Source organism: Patagioenas fasciata, chromosome 5 (genome assembly GCF_037038585.1).
Source record: "Patagioenas fasciata isolate bPatFas1 chromosome 5, bPatFas1.hap1, whole genome shotgun sequence".
NCBI lineage: Eukaryota > Metazoa > Chordata > Aves > Columbiformes > Columbidae > Patagioenas > Patagioenas fasciata.
In genome coordinates, this window is record NC_092524.1 from 52,654,611 (window position 1) to 52,681,165 (window position 26,555).

The window sequence follows — 26,555 nt, forward strand, 5'->3', positions numbered from 1 at the left end:
TTTTTTCAGTAAATTAGCAGTCACAGCTCAGCTCAAGCACAAAGCTGAAAAAAGAATACTGACTAGCTAAAACACAATTACAAGACCATAAGTATATGTTCATTTAATGCATGAAATTAAAGGTTTGAAGGGAAGGCTTACTGGAGTTTAGTGCTCAACACAAGTAAACCAGGTGCATCAAGAGATCACCAGCTTTTCTCAAGAAAACAAAGGATCGGGCTTTTTAAATCTTATTTTGCTCCAAGTAAAAACATCCATTAGTTCAAATCGCCCAAGTCCAAGACTGTGCTTTCATGTTCATCGCTCAATATTTTAGCCCACTTGCCCAGTGAATGACCCCAGACAATAACACAGAGATCACCCTTTCAAACCCCTGGCCCGCCTTTAGGAAAGCAGCCTGATTCTGTTCCAAGTGATGCAGGGGCATTAACTATCTTCGTGCCGCTGGTGTCCTCCCAGTTACAAAATGGGCACCGTCCTTCCAAGTGGAGAGACTGGGTAGGTAAATCACTGAGAATGAGAAACGCAACTGTAGTGGAAAAGAACTACTAAGATTTGAAATAAAACAAAACTCCCCAAACCAGATGGGAAGCCAAGCATGCAAATAAACAATGCCACGGGAATAAAGAGGTCAGACCAGCGCTGTGAAGTAACAGCCAGAGAAAAGGAATGGCTGTGATATTCCTTAGTAAAAAAAAAAAAAAAAAACACAAACAACCAACAGAAAACACACACACACAAAAAAAACCGAACAAAAATCCACAAAAACAAACAAACAAAAAAACCACACACACACACTAAAAATAAAACCTAAAAAACACCATCCCTAAACTAAACCCAAAAGGTATTTCATAGGCAACATGACAGTGCAAGATCCTGCAACACAAGCAAGCACTACCAAAACAGTGTCCAGTGGTCTTCCCACATTAAAGGAATTCAAGCCTCATCCGCACAAGACATATTAAAAGTCCAAAGGTACAAAGAAAACTTCTATGTGCTACCAGAGTGAAGGTCTCCTTATGTGCAGAGGGCCATGCTCCCTTTGGTGGAGCCTTTAGAGACTGCACCCCACACACCCCCCCCACCACACCCCAAGCACCCATAAGGAGAGCCACGGGCACAGGCGCTATGTTCAGTTTTACACAAATGACGGCATTCCTGGGCTTTTAAGCAATTTTTCACCTTGGCACTCCCCCTCGTGAGTACAGAGAAGTCAGAAATGTCTTCCAGTGAGTGACCTGGACGTGCAACAAATCTGAGCTGCCGCCAATGACTACCAATCCAGGGCATGTCCCCAGAGTCCAGGTTCCTCACCCCACACAGGGCACTTCAACACCAGGTCTGGAAAGACTTTCTACTGTTATTTCAATCACGGTGACCCACTGTCAGATGACACCACAGGCACAGCTGGTTCACTGCTCCTCCACTTCTCCTCCAGCACACCAGCACCTGTGTGCCCATCAGTACAGGTAAGCTCACACAGTACTACTGCCTGCAGCCATCTGCCACACCAAGTCAGCTTCCCATTGCTCCCACCATAAAGCAATTCCTCCAACAGGCTCAGGAGGTGCTGCATTATGTCATCCAACTCCAAGAATCACACTCAGCCTGTTAAATATCTCCTTGTTGAGTTTATATACAAACCACCTTATAAAGCTATTAGGCTGCCATATGGAAATCCTGCAAGCAACTGAAGAAAGCAGAGTCATTAACCACCCTTAAACAACGCCTTGCTCCTATATATTACTAAAGTAGTAGTATGTTGTTTGATGCTAGCACCTAGCAACCCCAGACATTGCCCAAAGGCTCCCCAGGCCAGGCAAGGTCCAGGTGCTAAAGATCACAGGCTGTGACACTGCTAGGGAGGAACAAAGCGCAAGATCAAACAGACGCAGGGAGACTGGGCTGGGAAGGCAGGAGAGCCCAGAAGATAAGCCTGTCAGCATGATGGGCTGTCACACGGCATACTTGAGGGAGATTAGGTAGCGAGTAGCATTAATAATGCTGTTTCAGCCTACAGAATTTCTGTGTATACATGGAAAGTGCAATTATCCCTACTCTGTTGAAAAGAAAATTGAGAAGACAGTGAAACAAAAGAATATAAAAGAAGTTAAGTGCTCAAGGTCACCTATAAAGTCAAAGGCAAAAGAAACAAGAAAAAATCCCTGAGACTCCAGACCAATAGCCCATTTAGTGGGATGTACTAATTTTGTGCCAGAGGGGCACTCATTTAAATACCCACCAGTCATCCGATACTCTTTATGTTATCTAGATTATACGACTGGAAAAGACACAAATTGCCTTTTCTTACAAATACATAGTTACGTCGTATATGAAAACGTAGTGACAATTTTAAAACACAACCCTTCACCCAACAGATATTCAAAAAATTATTCAACACTTATATCTGCACTAAAGGTTTGTGGGTCATTTTTTGCCTACTAGTGTATTAATGATGAAATGAGCCAGTGAGTGAATTTCCAGGGAAAGGGGTTAATAGCTAGTGGAGACGGGAGGGAGGGAGTAGGTTGCACTAAACCCATTAGCAGTGACAAATAAAAATAGAAATAAGGAAGACCTGACAAAAGCTAATGGATTTGCACTATTTTCCCCCAGAACGGTTTATTTAATGTAGGGTTTTTGCTTGCTTAGTATTTAATATTGGTTCACACAATGAATTGAAGGGGAAAAACAGGCACTTTGATAAACAGCTTTGAGGGCTGCCTGGATGTGGGGTTTTCAAGAGTCCCTGGGCTCTTTAGGGAAACAACACTGTGCTCTGTCCTGAGCTCTGCTCAGCAGCTTCAGTCAATCCCGGCACCTGCAGCAGCCACGCGCTGAAGAAAAACTGTCATCCTGCAACACAGACCTTGCTGTTACCGCACATCTGTCAACATACAAATTATTTCTGCCACTTACATACACATACCCTACTCTGCTTGTGTCCCATTTCTACTCAAAGTTCTGAGATATTTATTTTCCATCATCATTTCTCTTTCCCTCTTCTCTTTCTAACAGCTGAATGAAACCCCAGAAAGCAGAACATAATGTGTCCTCCCCATGCTGCAAACATCCTTCAAAATGAGGCAACTTCTTGACTGCGTTTGAAGCCTTCACCTCGCCCAAACAGCACAAACCTGCACACACTTGAGAGGGCAGCACCTGGTTTCAGGAGCCTCAACAGCCCAAATATCACAACCCCAAACCTCATGGACTCTGAAAAACCCAGGACTTCACCATAACTCAGTACCTTTGCAAGCAGCCTACAGCAATCCTCCTTCCTCCTAAATGCCAGGTATTGTCACAAGGCTCTGGAGAAAGCCTCCTAAATTAGTAAGATCAATGGCTCTGCAATGAAAGCAAACCAGGGCAAGACCAGTTTAGCTCCAGGGGCAAACTGGCCTCCTGCTGGGAGATCAAAACCCAGCTGCTCCAGCAAGCACCACTCCCTCTCAGAGACCGGGCACCATGGTGGGACTGAAATGGCAGCACCTGTGGGAGAGGACTTTCCTCACCTGGTGGGACTGAGCATCTTGTTTTTATTATATTATGAAACAAGCAATGAATCCCACCTGAGAACCAAACCACTGAGACCCAGCCATGGCCAGGCACAGAGCAGCAATCCTTCACAGGGCCTGGTTGCAGAGGAAGAGCACCACCACCTTCAGCACTAACCTTATCCCACACCTCCTGGAGGTCCAGGCACAGAACCCTGCCTGAGAGGGGCACAAACACACAGCTGCGCCAAAGCTTTGGGCCCCCACCATGCCACACTGGGAGCCGGCACCCAGCCCCACAGCACGAGCATCCTACCGCTGGGTCAGGGAGGGAGGGGCAGGCGAGAAATTGTCCTCAGCAGAAGAATGCAGTGGCAGGGAGAAAGAGAAAGAAGCTACGTTGCTAGGTCTCATCAAAGTCATACTCAAGGTGGAGTAAGTTAAAAGGGCCAATACAGGAACTTCTCACTGTGGGAGCAATTATTTCAGATGTACTCACATTTCTTCCCTTTTTCAAGCCTGCTGCAGAAGCACAGGCTTGTAAAAACAGTAAGATGAACCTGTTTAGCCTTCAAAGTTTTATTCACTAAAACTGTAAGAAGACTCCTTTTATTGTTTTTCTCCATGTAGCATCTCAAAAATAGATTTGACAATTATAGGGTTTTTTGTTGCCTTAGGTTTTTTAGGTGCCTGTATTTTTACAAGCACGGCTACATGGGTTGCAACTGGTAAAACACCAAAAGCAACAGATGCCACAAAGCTTGGCATGAGGAACTTCTGCAGCATGAACCACTCAATCAAGCGTATTTTAGAGTGGATAACTAATACTGTATTTCAGCTTCCCTGAGCATCTCCACCATTAAAACAGATTTGAAAGTGTGCAGATAGTTCATTAAACATGGCAAAGTGATTATATTAGAGAAGATGTAGACTCACTGGTGTGTGTGGATTGAAAGCAAAAAAATGAATATTTAAATCTAGATTTTTTCCAAGGAAGCTAGCAAGTCCCTGATCAAAACCTACAGCTTGGCAAGTATAGGATTCACAGGTTTATTCATGTTACTTACTTCCTGGGAAGACTAGTTCTGCATTAGCAGAGCATTAATCAAAGTCTAAATACTTGAGGATCGTGACAATATGGATTCTTCTTCTGTTTCTAGTCTACCTCATTTTTCCAGATGTGATTCCAAATCCCACTGTGATTTTGCTATTTCATACAAAAAGCAAAGGAACAGTGAGTTTCCTCAAATTCACAGAAGAGAATCGAAAGGCACGTGACAGACAGCAGCAGCAAGCCAGCCTGTAAACTCCCTGAAACAAACCCAACAAGAAATAGAAATGTCACTCTCCAGGGCGCTCTCTTGGCTGAGCTGGTGGCAAACAGGATGTGAGCATCAGGCTCTGTGTACAAAGAAGAGGTTATTCAGAATAGCAAGTTCAGGCACAGAGCAGGTCTTTTACCCAGTAAGGAAAGAGTGGGAGGCAGAGGTGGGGGGGAAGAGCTTTCAGCCCACACACCACAGCCCTGCCTACCTGGGTTTTCCCCAGTCTCTTTTTAACTGAATTATCTTGCAAGTAGTCATTTCCAAGCGTGATGTTCACAGGCAGCCTCCATGAACGAGGGCTGCACAGGAAGCCTGTGTGGGGAAGAGGAGAAATGGCAGGCTGCTCAGGACAACAAGAGTGTGGACAACCTCAGCAGCACTGAGAAGAGGGACTGGGGCACTCGTTGGAAGACACAACATCCACAGCAAAGAAGGACTACTGCTTGGCTTGAACATGAGAACAAGAAGAAAAACAGAGTTTGGAGCAGGGGAGGGGGGGGAAAAAAAACCCCAACACTGTTAGAACTATATAAACCTCTGGAAATGAGAAAAGCTGTATCAACTTCTACACTAGGCTAACTCACTGTCTGCAGCCTCCCACTCCTCAGTGTTTACTTGCAAGCTATTACTCATTCTGATCGTCATATACAAAAAGGCTGCTGATCAATATTGCACAATGGTGATTAGTGCTCAGTGATTAAACTTCAGTGTACTAATTTATCTGACTTAACATGCCTGAAGTGGAAGGAAACAGGGAGAAACAATTTCTGAGCAGACTCCAGTAAGGAAAATTGACAACTTGCCCAACATCAGATGTTGACGTTTTGAAGAGTTCAGAAGTAACAAGGATGTACGATATTCTCAGAAGGACGGAAAATTGTTTTCCTCCAAATTATTCATGATCAAATATGCCTCTGAACAGATCTACCATCTAAAGGAAAAGAAAATCTCATTTAAGGATGCTAGGCAAGGCTATTTTGATGACACAGGTGTCACGCAAACAGGCCTGCTGTGACCTGAGTCACTGCTCCAGGTCTCCTGTGATCTTTTTCTCTATCGGTTTCACACAGGAAGCCTTCATATTTGACACACCAAAAATAGCAGATGGCTTACAAATGAAAATCTTGCTTCAAAAAGGGTTCCAACTTTTTTTCTCTTCCGAAATGCAAATGCACTTTCAGCACAGTGCAACGATGATTTAAAGCACTTGCCCCTGCCACGCTTTCCTCAGACAGACGTTTATGAACAGTTCCATTTCTACATAACGCAGGTAAGAAAAAAAGAGAACTAAGAGGGGAAAACCGATAAAGATAGCAATTGGAAATGAATACCTGAATGTGAGAAGCAACAAAAAATAACGTACAAACTCCCTTAGAGAGAAAACACATAGCTAGAAAATTAGTTCCAAACTGCTGAAGGCCCTACCCAAAGGCTGAGCAAAAAGAAAGGGGCACCTTATAATTGACTCCATTCCTCCTGCTGATGATGAACAACTTTGACAGCAGTGATCTTACCTTTCAGAGCTGCATGATGTACCAAATGCTGTTGGAAAACAGTAACCAGCCCTTGAGCATGCTGGTGGTGTTAAAATCCACCATCGCTTGCTTGCCCCACAAAAGGAGGCCAGATGTGCGAGCTCTGAAGCATCAACCTATGGAAAAGGGCTAGCATCCTCCAAAGGGTCCCTCTCCTCATAATTGCACCAGGGACCACAAATGCTGACATCTACAGAATGTAGAATCTACAGGATTTGTGTAATTGCTGTTTTTCCCTTGCAACAGAGCCTCCAAGGCAATACTAAACACACCACCAACAAAACAGTTGGAAAGAAACTTGACAGATTCCAGCTTTATCGTAACCTCCAGAATCTGGCTTTAAAATTGACAGTTCATAGCATTTTTAGCATGCTGGGACTCTAGGTGTTTCTCTTAGAAAGTCATTAGATGGTGCAAAATCATGGTGATGGGGGCACACCAAACCAAAATCTTTCCAGCCCTCTTCACTTCTATAAAAGAGCTTGCAAAAGATCTTAAAGGCTCTAAAATAAGGCGCACACCTCCTCACCCATTACTTTAAATGACAACATGACTTTTTAAAGACTACTTCATAACTTTTAAGGCCCAAATCTCTATATAAATAGCCCCTTCGCCCCCCCATCATTTCTGTCTGTATTAGTACACACACACCCCCCTAGTTGCTAACAGTACTTGGGCTAAGTTGAAAGCCAAGCAACACAGAGAATTTATTTGGGCAGTCAGAGAACTCCCTCCCTTTCCAAACAAAAGCATGTCTCCATACACCGTGCAAGAAGGCAGAAACTACACTAGGTATGGACTGAAAAGCCATTTAAACCAGCTCTGGAACCACAGAATCATAGAGTCATTTCAGCTGGAAGAGAACGTCGGGATCACCTGATATGAAACAAGAAGAATCAACAGATAGTCAAAACAAGAAAAAACCCCAATAATTTACTGATGAAGCAGATTCTTTCCCTTTTTAATGCATGTCTAAATCAAAGATCCATAGTGCAAATCCAACATGAAGTTTGTGAACCCTGTTTTATAAATTGCAAGGGAAATAAATCAAATTTGATGTGGCACACAAGTGGATAATTCTGCCATAATTAAGACACGGACTCTTGTCCTGTCAGCTCAAGCCCAGACAAACACGTTTTCGGCATACTAGCACTGGAGGGTGAGAGGGACTCAAGTGCTGGTGAAGGAGCATATGGTAATTAGCAAAAGTGGTTAGATCATAAGCATGTTTACTTTGAAACTAAACTAACGCAAGTATTTTAGCTGGGAAGGGGAGGACATTTTCCTATTTTTTCCTAGTCAGCAGAAAAACAGGATGAGAAAGCAAGATCTTTCCTACAATTTCAGTACTACAAATTAAAATCAAAGCTTTCTAAATGAAAATTTTATATTTTTGCTCAAACAAGAATGTCAGAAAAGCTTGCCTCTTAATGGAAACGTTCATAATTACATCTCTGCTTTTCCAAACTCAAAATTACTCAGCTCTAAAAGCCAACAGCAAATAAGACATCAAAGCAGACTTACTAAGCCAAGAACAAGGAACTTTATTTCTCTGAACAAAAGCAGTGTTGCCCAAAAGGCAGTGAAGTTTTACAGGTGTTTTAGCAAAACCTGAAAGAACAAAAAGTTGGTCAAGTTGAGGTGTTTCACTAAATTTTAAGTGCCGGTTTGTTTTGGAAAAAGCAAGAGAGATGGTTCAGGTTATTTAGACTCTTAATTTAGAGTGATCTGTTTAGACTAATTAGAAACCAGTTGTGGCAACAGAACACATCTGTCCCAAGGAAATTTTGCAGATATGTATCACCACGACAGCACCTTGTTTTCCTAATGCAGAGATACGAGTGGATAGAAAGCTCTGTGTGACAACTCAAATCCACACTACTTTTTGCTCCCATTTTACCTTATAAGTGTTTGGATGATCTAAAAAACAACATGACTATGTAATATTCTTTATATATAAAATATATTTTTATAGACACACATATACAGATAGAAAAAAATGAATTAATTTAAGCAGAAAAGGAGGTACAGCCTGAACAATAAAATCCCATTTGTCTCAATAGCTGGGAGCTAGCACTGCACAGTCTTCTGTGCAATTTGTCTCTGTGACAGCTTCTTTCCTCTTTCTCTGCTGTGCAGCCAAAAGTCTAGAAAGTATTAGAACTTGATATAAAATTGTAAAAAAACAAATCTACCCTCTGTTACATGAGCAAGGTTTGTGTATTTCATGGTGAGCACTGAGAGGGAAAACATCTGTAGTGAAAGGAGATAAAGAGAGAGAAAACACAAATAAATTAGTACAACACAGTAATTATGTAACAATAAATGCACTACATTTTAATTGCCAAAACGGGGGCATGGGGGTGGAACAACAACAAACACACACATTTTGGACAAGTTCATCTAACTGCTTCAAAAACAAACCATGCAACGGTAAAAGCGCCAGCACTGGTCTGATTCCCAACCACCTCGGACACATCCCGACCCACCTTCCTGTCTCTCCCAAGAAAAAGCTGAAAACCTGCATTTCCCATGCACACCACACATTTCTTCCTACCTTAGCTTTGCGGCAAGCCAACAAATTACTTACACTACTCAGTTACAGCTTCTTACTCCTGAAGTACTTCAGGAAGGGTAGAATTATGTAAGAATCATATCATTATTTCCAGTTAAATTTATAAATAAATATAATGTCTGAAGGGGATTCCTGCAGAACTAAATACCTTTTGACCCAGGAGCTCTGTACCATTTTCTCTCAAAGTCTAAGTGTAATTGTGGCTCCATCTGAGCCGGCAGCATGCAGTTCTTAAAGCCGTCAAACATTCCTCTCCAAAAGGCTTTGAAGTGCTCCCAGGAGCAGCGAGGATCTCTGGAAGTGCAGTGCTTGTTATTCCAGTGCTGGAGAGGGCTGTGCACAGACTGCCGGAGCAAGGCAGTGGCATGCAGGAGAATACTGCAAATACAGCTTCTCCTGCATGGCAAGGACTTTATTCCTAAAGATAAGCCATGCAAGAGCAGTTTAGTTCTCCTCAACAATTCAAAGACAACACATCTAACTGCAAAACTGCTACGTTTATTATGTTCTATATCACTTAACAACGATGCTTACCCCCCTTCCCCAAATCTAAAACTAGGGCATTTCACAATTTCCCAATTTTTACCAGAACACACATAACTTAAGTAGAGGTGTGTTCCCACTCTCAAGGGTGAGGAAAAGAGATAAAAATACATAAATGAAAGCTTGAGATAAGGTATCCAAGTACCTAACCTTAGTCTTGCACTAAGCCCTGCAGCCCCTGGAAGTTGCACTGTGGGCATTTTTTTTCAACTGTAAACTCTGAAAAACATTTACAACAGTTGCCTCATCTCAATGAACATCTTCCCACAGTAGGCAGCCATGGGATCTCACAAATATAACTCTGGAGCACAGCTTAATTTTCTGCTCATAACTTGAATGAGTGTGAATCCAGCATTCAACTAGATTCTCTCGTGCAAAATCCCATCAATAAGTTTCTGCTCCACATACTGCCATAAACACTTTTCCATGCCATTGAGGCTTCTTCATACATAAGACTGTTCATTCCGCTGCTTACCAACAGCTGTCTTTCAGCAAGTTACACTGTCGTTTCAAAATCCTGATAGTACTCAGCTAGTGGTAAATTGCTACCGTTCAATGCTGCAACAAAATACAGCAATTCAGCATGCCATAGATAGTGTTTTGGTATCTTAAGTCACTGGCTGAGGGCAGCAATTTGGCTTCTTTTCTCCTGTAGCAAGGAAAAACCCACTCACATTTATGATCCTTGGAATAAGTCCTCTCACAAATTCCTGCATCAGTTCCCAGGACAAAGTTTCCATAACACCCAGAATGGAATTTGGAGAACATAACTAGCAAGTTGAAATGTACTGTCTCCAAAATTGCTATTATGGACAACTGAGTAAGATCCAGAGGCATCATTTATGGCCACAACTGCTACTTTCCACAGACCTCAGTCCCAGTTCTGCTGTTGTTTACTTAAGAGTAAATTAAGAGCAGCTCCTCTGCATTCAGGAGTCCAACTTGGTGGGAGAACAGAAGAAAACAACTAATGTTCCAGCCTAAGGAGAGCCAATAGTGACCTACCAGAAATTCAGGAAGAAAAAGAAACTTATGCCAAAGTAAGGAGGTCACTCCCCTTTCTTCTCCCTACTGTTGCTTATCTTACATGACCTCTCTCATTGATGAGTCTGACACCACTTACAGCTACAAGAAATTAAGGACTTTGTAAAAGCCAGTTGAGTTGCCAGCAAGCAGATAAATCTTGTCAGCATCCAGACTGTTACAAATGTGCTTATTCTCCACAAAAGATATCCACAGTTTTATTAGCATTGCAGTAATCTCCACTAAACAACCAGACACGGCAGCAATCGTGAGTATGGTGTGAGTGCCGTGTCTCAACTACCGGGCACCTCAGCAGCTCCAGCCACTTGGCCAGTAAGATCTGGATGCAGGCTAAGAGGAATCACAGACACGATGGCACAGCAGAGCCAAGGCATTCTGTACTTCCTTGTGCAATTAAAGGCAAGAATCACTGTGAACTTCAGTCCTGGACACTAGTTTTTCTCAAAGGGAAACCATCTCTGGAAGCTCTCACTAAATGCAGCGCAGCTGAGGAAGGTGCTCCTCGCCCTCATCTATGAGGCCAGTTAGTCCCAAGCCAGCCAGACTCTGCAGAACAGCAAGTGTCCCAGCACCCACCTACATGGCCACCGTTCAACAGCAACAATGTTTCTGCCCCTTCAGAAGAGCCACCTCATCTCCACAATCAAAGAAAAAGTAAGGTGTTAATTCTGTGACTGTATTCTTCCAAACCAGAGAAAACACACACAGAGGAATGAAGTGAGAGGAACTAAGACCGACAGAAGCATTCAAGCAGACATACAGATGAATTTTACCTTTAAAGATGTCAGAGCACAAGTGTCAAGGACAGAGACTCATAAGCACACCTGAACCAACTGCCTGCATTTCTCTGCTGCTTCTCAATTAGGCACTGCCAGACAATCCACTTTGGCACCTTCTCTCTTCTCCAGCCCACCAGTAATAATTTCCTGGCTCTGGAGCCAAGCAGGTACTCTGCTTCTGGCCAGCTCTGAGACACCAGAGCAGGGGTGCAATAATTGGGAAAGGGGCTTCAACCAACTGGACATTACATTGAATGACAGATGTTAAGGAGCAAAATTAAACAGTTATTTCCTTGAGACGAAAACTTAAATACTGAATCGCAACACACCAGTTGCTACTACTGAAGAAAGAAAAATCTCATTGTTCTTAAACTACTTAAAACCAAACTGACTTAAACCAGAAGTATGAGAAAATCAGCAAGATTTATACATGCCTAATTAAAGCAAACTTTTGTCACTATTTTCCTTTCCCTAGAAGACAGAATACTTTACTTATACTGGTTCAAAATATCAATTATGAATCAAAAGATAAAAACAAATACTTAGAGATAGAAATCTTTATTAGCTTAAAAAACACCTATAAGCATGCAGCACAGTCTTTCCCTAGACGCTTAGTGAGCACAGTGGAACCAGAGGCTGCCACGTGGGGCTTTTCTTTAAGGAAATGCGTTCACAAGATAAATTGCATCATGATATATTGCTTTGTGACAGCTACATATGGTGCTTGCACCAGGACCTCAACTAGCAATGATCTGCCCAGTTTTGAAAGGACACAAGTCAATTACTTCTATATAGTAAGCCACTACTGACCAACACAAAACACCAAGAAACCAAATTAAAAATCGAGTCACACTGGGTCCCTTTTTCACAGGGATTCCAGCTCGTGTGTTACCCTGGACCAGTCATTTGTTTTAACTAGACTTCTGATGAAGATACAGCAATTAGCTGGAAACAAAGCAGAAGGAGCAGGTAGGAGCAGCATGGAGACTGCTTCTCAGACCCCACTGGGCTGGCTGTCCTCAGGATTTTACCAGAAACGTGGAGATGCCACAAGAATGAGCCAGGGCTTCAGCTACTCTGGCCAGCGAGGGGGACGCAGCAACTGCCTGAAACCAGAGCAAAGAAAAGAAGCTTCTCCAGCAACTCAAAGGCTACTTCAGGCTGCCTGAAGAGTATTTTCAACTCCGCAATTATTTTCAACTGCCCAATTAAGATCAAGTCTTTTAAATGCTTTTTCACAACATCTTCACCAAAGAAAAGAAGCCATGCAGCACAATTTGCTGTGCTCTTTCAGCCAATGTAATACACTCCACTTCCCTTTTAGGAAAGGAAGGGGGAAGTCCAAGGGACACATCCTTCATAACTAAAATGGATTCTTTGATGTTTTGTTGAAGAACTGAAGCGTGAGATAGAAGCACGTCCAGCAGGCCTAGTTCAACTCTGATGTTCAGCCACAACCATCATCATGGGCTCGGTGCTTGGGGGCATGTTTTGTCTGTCGTCATAGGTGTTTCATGGGGATCCCCACAGGCCAGCGTTTGTTACCGGACACGTAAAGCTCTCCTGTGTATGTACATACTCCAGCCCCACCATCAGTGAGGCCTCCTGCACTCGAACCAGAGCACAGTCACAGTATCCGTGATTCCTCTGCTGGCAGTGACGAGGGCAGTTCATTAGCTCTCTGACAATTAGAAAGAAACCTAGGTGGTGATGAGGACGTAAAGACAGCAGCACAGGAAAGCCTGACAATTGATTTCATGGACATCCTTCCCTCTGCCACAACAGCTTTTCAGAGAATCCACAGCACAGCTCCTCTCTGAACCACCTCTTCGAGCAACAGAAAGAAACGAACCTTGAGAAAATGAGGAAAAACAAGCATGTGCACGCATACCTGTGCAGTTTTCTTAGGACCATTTCACCTATGTAATATGGGCCCAATCTGGCACCAAGCACGTATCTGACTGAATAAACAAGCAGCCCCCCAGACTGTGCTCTAGCAGGTAAGAGCAACCCCCACCCCCCTTCCCTTGCCCATCTTCTGCTGCCGCCGGGTGGGCTCTGAGCTGGCTGAACACTGTGGACACAGTTTCACCCCAGACTAAACAGAGCTGAGCCCGTGGCCTGCAATGGCACTGGTGCTCCTATACCACAGTGACCATGAGCTAAGCAGGGAGCGGAAAGCAAATCCAACTAAATCTGCCCACTGAAAAATAAACACAAATAGTTTTCAGCCCGCTCACTCCATGGTGACACATGTGCCAATAAGAGCTCAAGAGGGGCTCCAATACAGCCCTGAATCCATTCAGTCCCCCAGCAAAGGGAACAGGGGGGCAGGTTGGGCTGGGGCCATGCCTGATGGTGGCTACCCAGATTTTGATCACTTTAAATCAGCTGTAAAACACCATGAAGAGCTGCTAACACAGGCCACTTGAACAACAAATAGCACAGTCCTGCTCCCAGGGGAAAACCAAAAGAAAAGTCTCCAGAAGAAGAAAGCCTTCCACTGTATTTAAACTTATTTTCTAATTTCACTCTAGCCTTCAGCTTGTGGTAGGGATCACATCCATTACCCCATCAAGCAGTCCTGCACCAACTCTCCCTGCAGCTGCCAGCCTCCGTCAGGACTGGCTTGCCTCCTCAGCCTCCCAACCAGAGGTATTCCCCAGTCTCCTCATCATCTCTGCAGTCTCTTGGACTGCACTGTGACCTGAATTGGGGAATTAAGCTGAAAAGACACTCAAGAATTAAAAAAAGAGAGAAAGATAAAAATCCAGCCAGATCGGACCTCTCACCAGATCTGTGGTTTGACACACAAACACAGAAGTTCACGTGCCAGGAAGGTGTTGGAGCAAATAGCCAGGAACAAGGGAGGTATTGCACAGCTGAAAAACAGACCCATCAACCCCACCACAGCCCGAGCCCAACAGCTAAGGAGCAGCTCACTCCTGCTTTCCTGCCTGGGCTCCTTCAGCACTGCTTAAGACACTTTCTGTCACCTTTACCGTGGGTTTGGAGCACAGACAGGACCAGTTACTCCAGTTTATTTAAACTAAGTAGCCCATCACATCTGGCAAGTCAATAGACTGTCAATGGGCAACTAACACCCCAGTTACCCCCCAGGGCACCTGCCCACAGGCTATCTTAACCAAGAGCAACATAACATAAATACCTGAGATATAAGCTTCAGAGGACTCTCTGGATATTGCCAGCTCTTCTTCATTATGTGAAAAATAACTGATTATGCTTTGTATAGCTCTCAACCAGTTAATGCAGGCAGACTCCATTGCAAAGAGTATGCTCTAATGTAAAGTCAACCAGGTGGAACCATGTTATTTCCACCCACAGCTTTAGGAGATCTATTATTTAAATATTCTGTATAATTTCTTGGGTTCGCACTTCAAAAATAAAACTGAAAGGGTTCAAGAAAATTGTCTGATATCTGGAACCCACATATAACAGTATGGTTCTAGAGACTTCTATTACTGCTCTGGAATGAGATGACCCTCATTTCCCTAAATATCCATTTGAAGAGAAAATTTCTGATGCTAGAGAGCTTTTTACTATGACAGACTGCAGTATGAGAAAATGGATTTCATGTTAAACTAGATGAATTCCAGCTTAAAAAGACAACATCTCCTTTTAACAGTTTGAGAAATTAGCAGTTGGATCAGCTTATTTAGGACATTATTTTGTTAATGGAGTCAACATAATCTGAAGTCCTCAACATGAATCTGAGGGGTTGTTTGGTTTTTTACACTTTAGCTCCACCAGATGTTATAAATGCAGTGAAATTCTGACGCTTGTGTTATTTGGGTCAGTCTAGGTGATAACAACACTAAAAATGGAGGAGATGATTTCTATCCCCAGAGTGCCACCGAGCTTTCACAACAGATCTTCTTGAATAATAACGTTAAAAGAAGGAGGACAGGCTCCCTTGTCCCTTGCCTTTGTGCATATGCAGATTGGACTAGGAGAGTCTAATGAAGAACAAGCAGGCTCTTTTTCCTCTCACTCCAGCTAGCACTTATCTTTCTGTGGGGTTTTTTACTTGTCAAAAGCCCAGACATGATCACATCAGAGGAAAGGCATTGGCAGGAGGGACTCCTGGAAAGTCTCCTGCCCCCTCAGCAGATGCCATTGCACCACACTTGCAAAGGCAGCGCATTAGGCGAGGACAAGTTGGACGTTGGCTCTCGCAGAGCACAAGGACCACTGGGGAGTCCTCAGATCTCAGAGCCTGCTCCAGACGGAGGAGGAGCCTGGCTGGATCTCCATGACCCAGTTATGGACCATGTACTTCTAAGAATAACTTTTGCATCAAGCGAGGAGAATTTTCTTCTCCCAGCACCATAAACAGATCCTTTACCCTCACTGCATGTTTATTAAGACGTCCCTCAGCACGAGTGCCAAACAAACCTTTAAGAGACGTGAATTTCTTCAGCGTGCACACAGCCAGGAGCACGTGTGCATCCCCTTATCTCACACAATGCAGAGCAGACACAAAGAGGAACCCTCTTGACAGGATGGATGCCTGAAGAAACAGAGACCAGGGAAAGACAGCAGAATAGCAGAAAGGAGCATGGGACGAGAGCCCTGGCTTCTATAGCTGTGGGCTGTTCACTGAGACAAAAAAATTGCAGAGAAGCCAAGGAGGTCAAACATCTTTTCCTCTCATCTGCTCATTTGATCAAGAAAGTTTGCATTCATAAAAGGCACAGATGTATTGCACAGCTTGAAAATACCATCTTACCAGTCTTTGTGCAAAGCAGGAATCCCTACATGAATAAAACAAATCTTCAAGGGGGAAAAAAACAGGGCTTGTAACAAAATTTTTCAAGAGACCCTTAGATAGAGCAGCACTAGTGGGCGCAGCTAAAATTACAGCAAACCTACATAATGCGTCTGAACTAGCTTAGCCCTTTCCCTGCAAGCAGAGAAGCTGCCACATCAGTAACTCCGTTGCTAGGGCAACTGCTTACTTTCCATATCAACTGCAAACTCGTTGCTATGGAGACACATATACAAGAAAAATTCCTCTCTACAGCCAAGGACCAGATGGTAGGGAAGTCAGGGCAGTCATGGGCTAACGGGCTGTACTAAATGGGACACACACTAGAGGACATTTAGATCTGTATGTTCACAATAGGATTAATCTGAATGACTGAATTCACAGGTCTGGCAGTACAAACAAAGACAGGGAACTCCTCGTCTACTCCCCATCATGTGATACTTCATACTCTGGCCAACTATTATTAAACTGCTGAGCTCAATGCAAAGAGGTTTGTACAATCAAGGGCTCAGCATTTTCCCTTCTTCAGCCTGGCTCTCCGTTCCCATCCAAGAGATCAGCCTCATCGCAAAGTTACATTAATAGTCACTCTGCCGGCTTGCCAGGTAAGCCTGATGGCATTGCAGCTGAAATGGAACAGCAGCAGTGCATAAACAAACCCAAGGAGAAAAACGTATTTTCCCAGCATTCCACACCAGACCTGGAAGCACCAGGACAGGGCAAATCAAAAACTCAAGTTATGCAGCCTCTAAGTCTTTTTTTTTCTTCCTGCTACAAGGATCTCACATCAGGAAATGCAAGCATTCATACACAAGCAGAAAAGGCTGTACACTACTAAATACATATTTAGCTCCATAAATATGAATTACTGGAGCCCAAGATCGAGAAAACAATTATGCAAAGGGAATTCAAAAAAGAACTAAGTGTTCAGCAGAACTTTTTTAGAAAAATGATTACTGAAAGGCTACACAAACAAACACTGGAAAGCACAACTATGAGAGGGAAAGCTTCTAGCTTTTCACAGTCTGTCAATGCACATCAACCAGCAAATGCTTTCAATTCCCAGCACTGATTAACTCCTTCCCCTCACACTGTACATGTTTCAGAGCCTATCTTGTTAGTATTTGATAATACCATTTGCTAAATGCCTTCCCCCCCCCCAAAAACAGTAGGACAGGCAGACTCCAAGACTACAAACTGCAGAACGTGGCTGCAAAGGGGAAGAAGCGGCATGAAACGATTCCTTACAGTGGGGAGTCCGCCCCTTCCCATGACCCAAGCCCCAGCCCTAAACTGGAGAACCCTTTTGATGGATAGACACCTTTCTTCTGAACAGCAGAGATGCTGGCTGCAAGGTACTCAAATCAACCCCAAGTGTGCGTCTGCACACACACGAAGGTATTTTCAAAGCCAGCAGTTGACGTTTACCACTTTCCAAGTCCACAATTAGCTATCAAGCACCTGATTCAGCAACTCCGACCGAGCGCCAATTCTGCGCTTGGGACTGTCTGCCATGTCCCTTGGCCAAGACACGAGAAAAACCCAGCAGGGGATTTAAACGACCTGTCTTGGTGCATTTTACATTCAAAATTCTCATCTCATTCACTGTAACACTGGCTACCTGCAGTTATTAGCATCTCCAGAAGATGGGAGAAATTATTTCTCATAACCTGGGATTTTCCAGGAATGAATAAAACCCCACCTCGTTATTCATATAGGCAAGGCCTCCCACCACACCTTGTTGTCTAGCTATGTAACCATGGCTCCAATCACAAATTCGAGACAGAGGTGACTAGTCATGCGTTGTGCTCTGCCACTTCCCTGTGGAGAAGCAGCACGCTGTGGTATTGTTCACATGAGCTCAGCAGACTGATGGGTATTTGACAGACAGACACGAAGACAAGTTCCTGATAGGAAGGAAGCTGTACTCTAAATAGTCAACTTGTAAACAGAGGAAGAAGGATAGAACAAAACACAAATGGTAATGTTAAACACATGCCTTGCCAGTTACAGCATTTTGTTTGGTTTTGTTTATTTGGTTTTGTTTTTAAATGCATTGTGTGAAGGCTTCTTCTGGTCTGGGACAGGATCATAAAAGCCTGGTGTGCCACTTGTTATAGTCTCACTTCAAAAGAAGAATTTAAGACTCTCTTTTACACAAAATGTTCCAGTTCAGGAACAGGTTTTTTAATCTCACAATCATTCACAGCAACTAATTTATAAAAATACCAACATACAGTATGTGATCATCAATTTGTGGACAGCAGATTCTATGGAACAGCATTTAAAGGTGGGGGGGCTGGAGGGGAAGATAAACAAGTCAATCCTTTAAAAAAGGAAAGCTCCAGAGAATTATTTCAGTTCACTTAACTTCGTTAGTTCAGTAATCTAAAATGAAAATAATTACAGTAATCTAAAATGAAAAGTTGCTAGCTTAGGGTAACGTACGACCCTTCCTCTAGAGTTACTTGAGCTCCTATTCCACAGCATTTAAAGTTAAATCACACCCAAAATAGGGAGAACAGCACCACCAACAGAAGTCTAGTTTCAGGGTAACCAGTTTCAAGACAATCGTTGCATTTACTTCACTGAAATACAAAAGCTGAGTGCATCTATTGTTTCTGCCAGGAGAAAGTGTTCACTTTCTAATCTTCAGCCAATTTTAGAGACAGAGGGTCAACGATGTCATTTTACCCACTATTTATTTCACTAACCTGTGGGAAGGACTGTGAAATTAATCCGCAAGCTGATATTTTTATCAGCATACCCGTACTTTGCCAAAGATCCATGCAGATCACCGCTTTCTGAAGACGGTCCCTTTCGGAAACCGACACCGGCTGCCAGGCAGCCCGAGGCGGCAGAGGCTGCGCTGAGAGCTGCCCCATTCCCTTGCACACGGGCTCTGCCGGCACACACCGCTCAGCATCCAGCAATGAAACCGGGAGACAAGAGCACAGATCTGGAAGCAAAGACGTGCTCCCCAGGCTTCTGCCACCATACGAGCTGCAGAAGTTCCATGAGCCCAGGGAGAGAACAACTGAAATTTCAGTGAATGGCAACTTTCGCCTTTGATGCCTGACCTCTCTCTCATTGAACAGTTTCTTTAAAACCTGCTGGAAATGGAACAAAACTTCATCACCAAAATTCAGAACGATTTCTATTTGTTTAAAGGGAATAGAAGATTTTTCAGCTTACAACACAGAGCAGGGAAAAAGCGATGGACTCCTACATAAGGCATACCCTTTCACTATACATTTGTATAAGCCAAGAACAGCACGCAGCCTATTTATAACATGATTACATTCATCTAGTATAGCTGGAAACCATTACCACAGCATGATAACTAAAAACAATATTTAACCACTATGCATGAAGACACCAGCTGGGGGGAAAAGAAAAAACACACACACCCCCCGAGTACTTTCTTACAGATGTCTAGACAATGAATTTAATAAAATCAGAATGAGCCATGCTAAAGAAATGTTTGCTCTCTGAATTTAATGAACTACATTACCAGGGACAGCGTTGCATATTCTGCATTTCACTGTTACAGACATGTTCTAGAATTACCAGGTGAATATTTTCATAGTCAGACAGGTTTCCGTAGTTCCAAACTTACCTGACTTCTGTCTTTGTCCACTTTCTTAAAACACTTATTCAAGGACAGGTTATGTCTCACAGAATTTTTCCATCCAGTGGGTGCGTTTGCAAAATACGGAAAGTGTTCCAAGATCCAGTTGTATATATCCTTTACAGGCAGTCTTTTGGTTGGCGAGTCCTCAATGGCCATAAATATGAGGCAGCTAAAGGAATAAGGAGGTTTGCAGTTGGGGTTCTGCTTGGCATCATAGGGCATGTCAGAGTGGGCAGGAGACGGTGGCGTGTCATCACCGATGTCCTGAACAGGGCTAACACTCCGTAACACTGAGTCCCCAAAGCTTTTCAGCAAGTTCTTGCTCTCATGTAACCAGTTCAAATTAGTTAGTTCTTCATCTTCCATGGCCCCTTTATCTAATCTGATGGCAGGCAAAGAGAAATCTAGGTCCTCGTCATCATGAAGTGCCTTTGATAAATCACTATCTTGGTAACGTTGGCTCAGTCCACTGGGAACGCTAATTCCTGAGCCCTCTGGCTTCTTACTGGGAGGCATGACTGGACCCATTTAGACAGCAATTCCTGGAGCGTAAATCCAAAGGAAGGGGAGAAAGAGACAAAAGTTAGCTCACAGAAATATACTGCATAAAATTTTGACAGCTTTTCCCTAACTAGTCACTCAGATTTTTGTCATCTGTATTAAATATTACTGACTCCCATAAACATTCATCCACAACTGTTGAGTAAAATAACCTAAAGTCATGACATGGCAAGAAATTTCAGTCAATGGAGTAACGATAATCCTGATACACCTCAGTTCCACATGCACATGAAGCCTCATACAGGAAATCGTAAAGACATGTCCCTTTCATAATGAATATGTGTATCGAATAATAGAATACTCTGATTGTATTACTTTAATAAGCACATAAACTAAAAAAAAAATTAAAAAAAAATAGAGAGGCTCACGGCCAGTTGCTTCAGATTAAGCTCAGCTGTTTCACTTTTGAGAACAATTCAACAGCACCGTGATCAAAGCCACGCTGGCTAAAGGCTGAGGCAGACAAGCATCCAATCTGACTAGAGTTGCAAAAAACCTCAAAAATGACAGAAGAACTTCAAAATCAGCAAGGGTGAGAGAAGGAAGGAAAGCAATGCACAGTAGTTTTGGGACCAGGGCCAAGACGCAGGAAACAAGCACCAGAGGAATAGAGCACTTTAAAAATGTATGCAAACAGAGACGATTTTAACATAAGCTGAACTGTATTTCAAACATGGCAGAAAACAGAGTCAGAAAGGCTGCTGTGATGCTCAACAGTGGCCTGGGAGAAGGGGGACGAGCTGCTGAGGGTGTTGCACCAGCTGGCCCTGGGGGTACCTGTGAGCAGCAACATTCAGTTCCTCCACACAGTAGAACTGCCAGGATTTAGGTCTGGAGATATGAATAGCAATGAAATGAAAAATCGAAAGAGTTAATAATGGATTTTAAAATGACAAAACTTCCTTCACAAACATTGAACAAGAACAAGACGATTCCATATATCTAAAACATATCCTCAGTAACTCCCTGAAGTCATGTAGTCACACACTTGATATAGTAAATGGAGAGCAAAAAAACTACAGGTAACCACAGAATGAACCATGTACCTACAGGAAAAGAAGAGCGAGACAGAAGAGAAAATGTATATTTTAGCTGTTATAAAAGGGCAATAAATGAAAAAGGAAAGTTTCTGGGGTCTTTCTATGAACACTTCACACCAAAGCAGCCACTGCTAAAAGAAATGTATGGAGCTTCTGTGCACAGAAGTCTGCTAATACACAGCACCACCTAACAAGCTCAGCCAATCTGTGGTTTTACACAAGTACCTGGAAGACGAAAAAATACCGAGGCAGATATAAACACTGGGAGGCCAAACTTACATTGGTCCCACTTCCCAGCTTTCAAAGCAGCGCCCAACACAGCCAGAAGGTAAACACGAGTATCGCCGGCATCCAGGGGCACCGGCATCACCTACCTATGCCACACACTCAACTTTGACTCCAAATGGAAGTTACGTCCCATGGGTTTCTAAACAGGAAAATTATATGATGGCTGACAGTAAAGTAATTTAATTGCACTGTTGCTATGACAACACGCTGCTCTCTTTCTGTTTAATTTGCTTATTTGCCAGTATCCTCCCAAAGGGCCACATCATACCGTCCCTCTTCTTTTCTTTTTTTACTTTCATTTTCCTCGCTCCACGCAGCGGCCCTCACGGCTGCCAGGGGGTGACTGCGCGGTCGCGGAGCCCCCTCGGGCCGGCACCGGCGCCTGCGGGAGCCCGGCGGAGCCCGCCCGGAGAACGGCTCCCAGCGGAACCGCCGCGGCCAGGAGAAAGACAGGGAGGGAGGCGGGGTGGCCTGGGCTGCCCCGTAGGCGGACGGGCCCGGCCGGGGCTGCGCCCGGGATGTGTGTGCGGAGGGGCCGCGGGTGTTGCCGAGGCCCGTGGCGGCTGCCGCGGCGCCCCGCCGCCAGACAAAGGAGCGCCGGTCACATGAGAGCCCGCAGTTGGGCGAACATTTTTAATCCGCTGCCAACTGCGGGTGCTCCTCCAGGTATCTGTACAGCCGCCTGCCCGCCCGCACCGGGCGCTGCCGCCCGCCTCACCCGCGGCCCGGCGGGGGAGCGACCCAGGCGGGGGGCACCAGGGCAGCCCCCCCGCGCAGCTCTCCCACCGTACTTGTCGCACGGGGGGGGCGGGCGCCCATTGGCCGCCGCCGCAGCCAATCAATGGCGTTGCTAGGAGACCGGGACTACTCCGGCGGGGCGGGCGCGGGCGGCCGGCGGCGCGCTTACCGCCAATGCCGGCCAGATGTCACCGGCCCCGCCGCGCCGGGAACGCAACTTCTACCCGCGCCCGCCTCCCTCCGCGCGGCCCTGCGCACCGAGCGGCGCCTCTTCAACCCTCCTGCTCGCACATACGCGTGTGTGTGTGTGTGCGCGCACTCAAAAGTCCTTGCCCGAGCGCCTCCCGGAAGCCCCCGGCGGGACCACCTCGGGCTGGAAGCGGCCCCGCGGCGCGGCCCCGCGGCGCGGCCGGCTGGGCTCGGCGGGGACACGGCGGCGCGCACGCCGCGGCCGCGCACCAACTCCTGGCCAAGTTGTGGCGCCGGGCGGACGCCGGGCCGGGCCGAGCCTGGCCGGGCAGGACCGCGCTGCCCCCGAGACGGGCCCGCCAGCGCCTTGCGCAATCCCCGCCAACAACAACAAGAACTTACCTGGCGGGGGGCGGTGGTTTCACCGCGGTCCCCTCATGGCTGTGGCGCAAACTTTCATCTGATGGAGCCGGGCATCGCGCGCCCCCCGCCTCAGCCCGAGCCCCGAGGGTGCCGCGGGGGTCCCGGCGCAGCGGGCACCGCCGCCAGCATGGGGCCCGGCCGCCGCCCGCCCCGCGCTCCCGACGGGCAGCGGTCCGCCTCGGCGCGAGCCGAAGAGCGAGAAATTGTTTCCACTGCAAACAAAAAAAGGCGACACATGACCAGGGAGGGAGGGGAGAGAGGGAAAACGTGGGCTGGGCCAGCCGAGACGGGAGAAGCCGCGGAAGGGAGGGCCGCCGGCGGTGGGGGAGGGCGGCGGCGCGGGCGGCGCTGCTCACGGCCGCCCGCGGGGACCCCGGGCCGCCGCCACCGGCTGCCGGGACGCGTCCTCCCGCGGGGGCGCCCGCCCCGGCCCCACAGCCCCCGCACGGCGGCGCGGGGGCGCTCCGAGGCGGGTGGCGGGGTCGCGCCGGGCCGGCGGCATTTGCCTGGGGTGGGCAGGGGGGCGGGAAGCGCCGGGGAGAAGCTCCGGTGTGGAAGGAGCTGGCGCCGCTGCCGGTGCTCACCGGCGCTCCCACTTGTACGAGTCTCTGCCCCTGCCCGCGGCGTGACGGCCGCTGGTGACAGGAGGCCCGGCCAGACCGACCCCGGGCAAACTGCCATGAACTGCCCGGTCGCCGCTGAAGGCACCACCAAGCACCCCAAGTCCAAAGATCAACACACCGGGGTCCCGCTTCTCCCTCCCCGTCGGGAGGAGCAGGGGAAACATCTTTCCGCACCGAAACACCAGGCTCCGTCCTGCCCAGCCCCCAGCACGCAGTTAATGCTGCCGAGGGGGGGACACCTGCGAGCCGCCACCGACACGCCACCCGGAGCACAGCCTCCGCTATCCACAGTCCGTCAGCCGCTTCCGAGCACGCCTGTCCTGCTCATCTGCAGGAGCCAGCGGCGAGCACACCTGCGGGCAGCAGCAAGCAGGGCATAAAGCAAGGGGTCCCTGCTGCTGGCTCGGCGTGCCGTCAAACTATAGCCCCAGCTGGGGGTCTGTCTGCATGGTGTGCAGTGAAGAACCGTGTTGCAGAAACCTGCAAAAACTGCTGATGAAGAAAACAGTTGGTCTTTAGTCTAAGGAAATTCGCTTTAAAACAAGGCCTGATTTAATTAGGAAGAACAGTGCATTTTCTCCCCTGCTACCACACCTTGATATAATAACTAGTATTAACTTGAGTAAAAAGACCTTACCATCTGGTAAATTATTGGAGGGAACTAACTTGATTTTAAAATAAAAAAGAAGTTGCCTGGTCCAGACAGCACTAGTTAAACGTAGTCTGCCATATATAACACGCTTGCTCTCCAGCAGCTTCAGCCATTCACAGTACAGAATTAAGGTATGGCTGTCCAGCCACAAAACAAGTACACGAAATTGTTTCATAGCTGATCTACAAAAAACAAGGATTTTCCTCTCTGGGTAACCAAGGCTTGCAAATTTATAATACTTCAAAATTAATTTTCCTTTCAGTATAGAAAAGGTCTGCTGCAGAAAATGTATAAACAATGTGATCCAAGTTAGAAATACAGGTATATCGTTAGATCCTTTCCAATGCAGCCCTGGACACACAAATCATCTTTGAGCCAAAACCAAAAGCATTTTAGACATTTTATTCCAAAAAGTTAGGACAGCTCTCCCAAGACCTTGCAAGAATTCTGTGGTGACCCACACAATCATTATTATCCCGCCTAACCGGGATCACCACCGTATCCTCCTGGATGTCTGTGTCTGCACATAGTCATTTCCCAAGGCACGGGTTCCCTCTTTTAATGTCTGACACTTGTGAAATTCACATCTTCAAACAAGAGTGGCAACTACCTCACTCGCAAAGTGCAGGGCTGAAAAACATTTTGTTGATTCTCGTGAACTAGAAATTCCTGTCATAACTCACTAAGACCTTCTTTTGCCGATAGCTTTCCCTCCCCTACCCAGTGAACTTCTGTCTCGCATTCTTGCATATTTTCAAGAAGACATGCCAGCAGCTGGATTGGAGAATGGGAAGAGTACCTCTCAGGCAGCAGAGTATCATTGTCACCCACTAGTAACCCTGCCCAGTGACTCCACCAGCCTTAACACTCCAAGAGTCAGCAGACCATTAGTTTACACAGTTCTTATCTCACGGCCGCTTGGTTTCAAACACAAACTAAATTACCAAGTCATAACTCCACCCACCTGAATTTACTCCAAATCTTTCAGACGTTTTTCTGAGTGAATCAACATGTCTCTTCACTGGCAAGAAAGGAGATTTATTGCATTTATCATCACTTGTTAAAATCAAGTGTCTTAGAACAGGCTACCAAGAAGAATTCAGCTAATGACAAGTATTTCTGAAGTGAGCAGGGGGAAGCCTTGTGAGATGCAGGGTAATGTGCAAAGAATATTACACCGTGAATACATTACATACACACCCTGTTCAGGTACACAGCTCAGTTCTGTTCATGACTAGTGGCAAAATTCTCCAACAATACTGGTGGAATAAGATCAGTTCCAGAGTTTTATACCTTTTCCATGGCAAGTAGGAATTTCCCAGAGCACACACCGTGGATTACGGTGGACGACCACTGAGACGCATTTGCCGTGTAGACAGAAAATCCAGCGCGGTCGAGCGCAGGGGCCAGCAGCCGGCGATGCGGAAGCCAAGGAGAACAGGGGGACAGACTGCGCCCTGGGCTGGAGGGCTGGCATGGGGCTCCCTGCCCAGGCACCCCCTGAGGGGCAGCAGTGTGAGGCAGCCTGTCCTTGCACTCACCCCTGAGCTCAGCAGCAACGGGAGCTGTTGGCTTGCAGAGCGATAAAACACCAGCAGTGAGGTAAACACTCATTCCTTGCCTCTTGGGGAGACTGTCCCCCTGCTTCTTCTGACCAGGTGCTGGAACACTTTATACAACTAGTTTAAGAAAGGAGAATACAGTCTTACACAGCACCACTGGAAGATCATTAACTGCTGGCTTAGAGACTACAGCAGCATCAGAATATCTGACATATGGACATGAAGTAACTCATGGTAATCTTAGGCAAGCCACCAAATTTATTAGGGTGTTGATTTCCCCATTTCTAAGACAGGAATAGTACTAACGCATTTAGCAAAAGATTGCAACACTGACAGATGAAAATGGTTCGTACATGGAGACCAAAGTATTTGCCGCACTGAAGGCTGATTAGAAGTACCAACAGTGCAGAGCTGTACTTTAGCCTTGTGGGCTAATATACAACAGTCTAATCTTTCCCCTCACATTTCAGAATACCAACTGCAGATGTTGCAGTATCTTATTTAATGAGGATTTCCAGCCATCGCCCTATACTCCTTTATCTCTTATCCTCCTCTAGATTGGAATCCCTGATAACCTCCCACAAGCCATTGAGCACACAAGCACAGCAAGGGTCACGGGCTCTTTTATCAACCCTGCAAAGCTCATCTTCCCCCCTCCATCTCCATCTTCATCTCCATCTCTGCTGGGGGCATTTTCCTTTGCCAGTATTAGGCCCATGCCACATGACCTTGCTAAATATTTCTACTTTCTGCCCTTT

The 26,555-nt window shown here is 45.8% G+C and overlaps 1 protein-coding gene across 7 annotated transcripts in view; it reads right to left on the reverse strand.

The window, feature by feature from the left end:
- The window catches only part of FOXN3 (forkhead box N3), a 216,886-nt gene that overhangs the window by 117,689 nt on the left and 72,642 nt on the right, over positions 1 to 26,555 (reverse strand). For 2 of the 7 annotated variants that reach the window (XM_065838170.2, XM_065838167.2), the window contains exons 1-2: positions 22,940 to 23,159; positions 19,707 to 20,263 (exon numbers count right to left, since the gene is read on the reverse strand). In XM_065838170.2, coding sequence (XP_065694242.1) covers positions 19,707 to 20,249 — 543 coding nt within the window. In that variant the 5' untranslated portion in view covers positions 20,250 to 20,263; positions 22,940 to 23,159. Of the gene's footprint in view, positions 1 to 19,706; positions 20,264 to 22,939; positions 23,165 to 26,555 lie in introns of those variants that run through there. The other 5 variants (XM_071809548.1, XM_071809546.1, XM_071809549.1 and 2 more) reach the window with 5 other exon arrangements.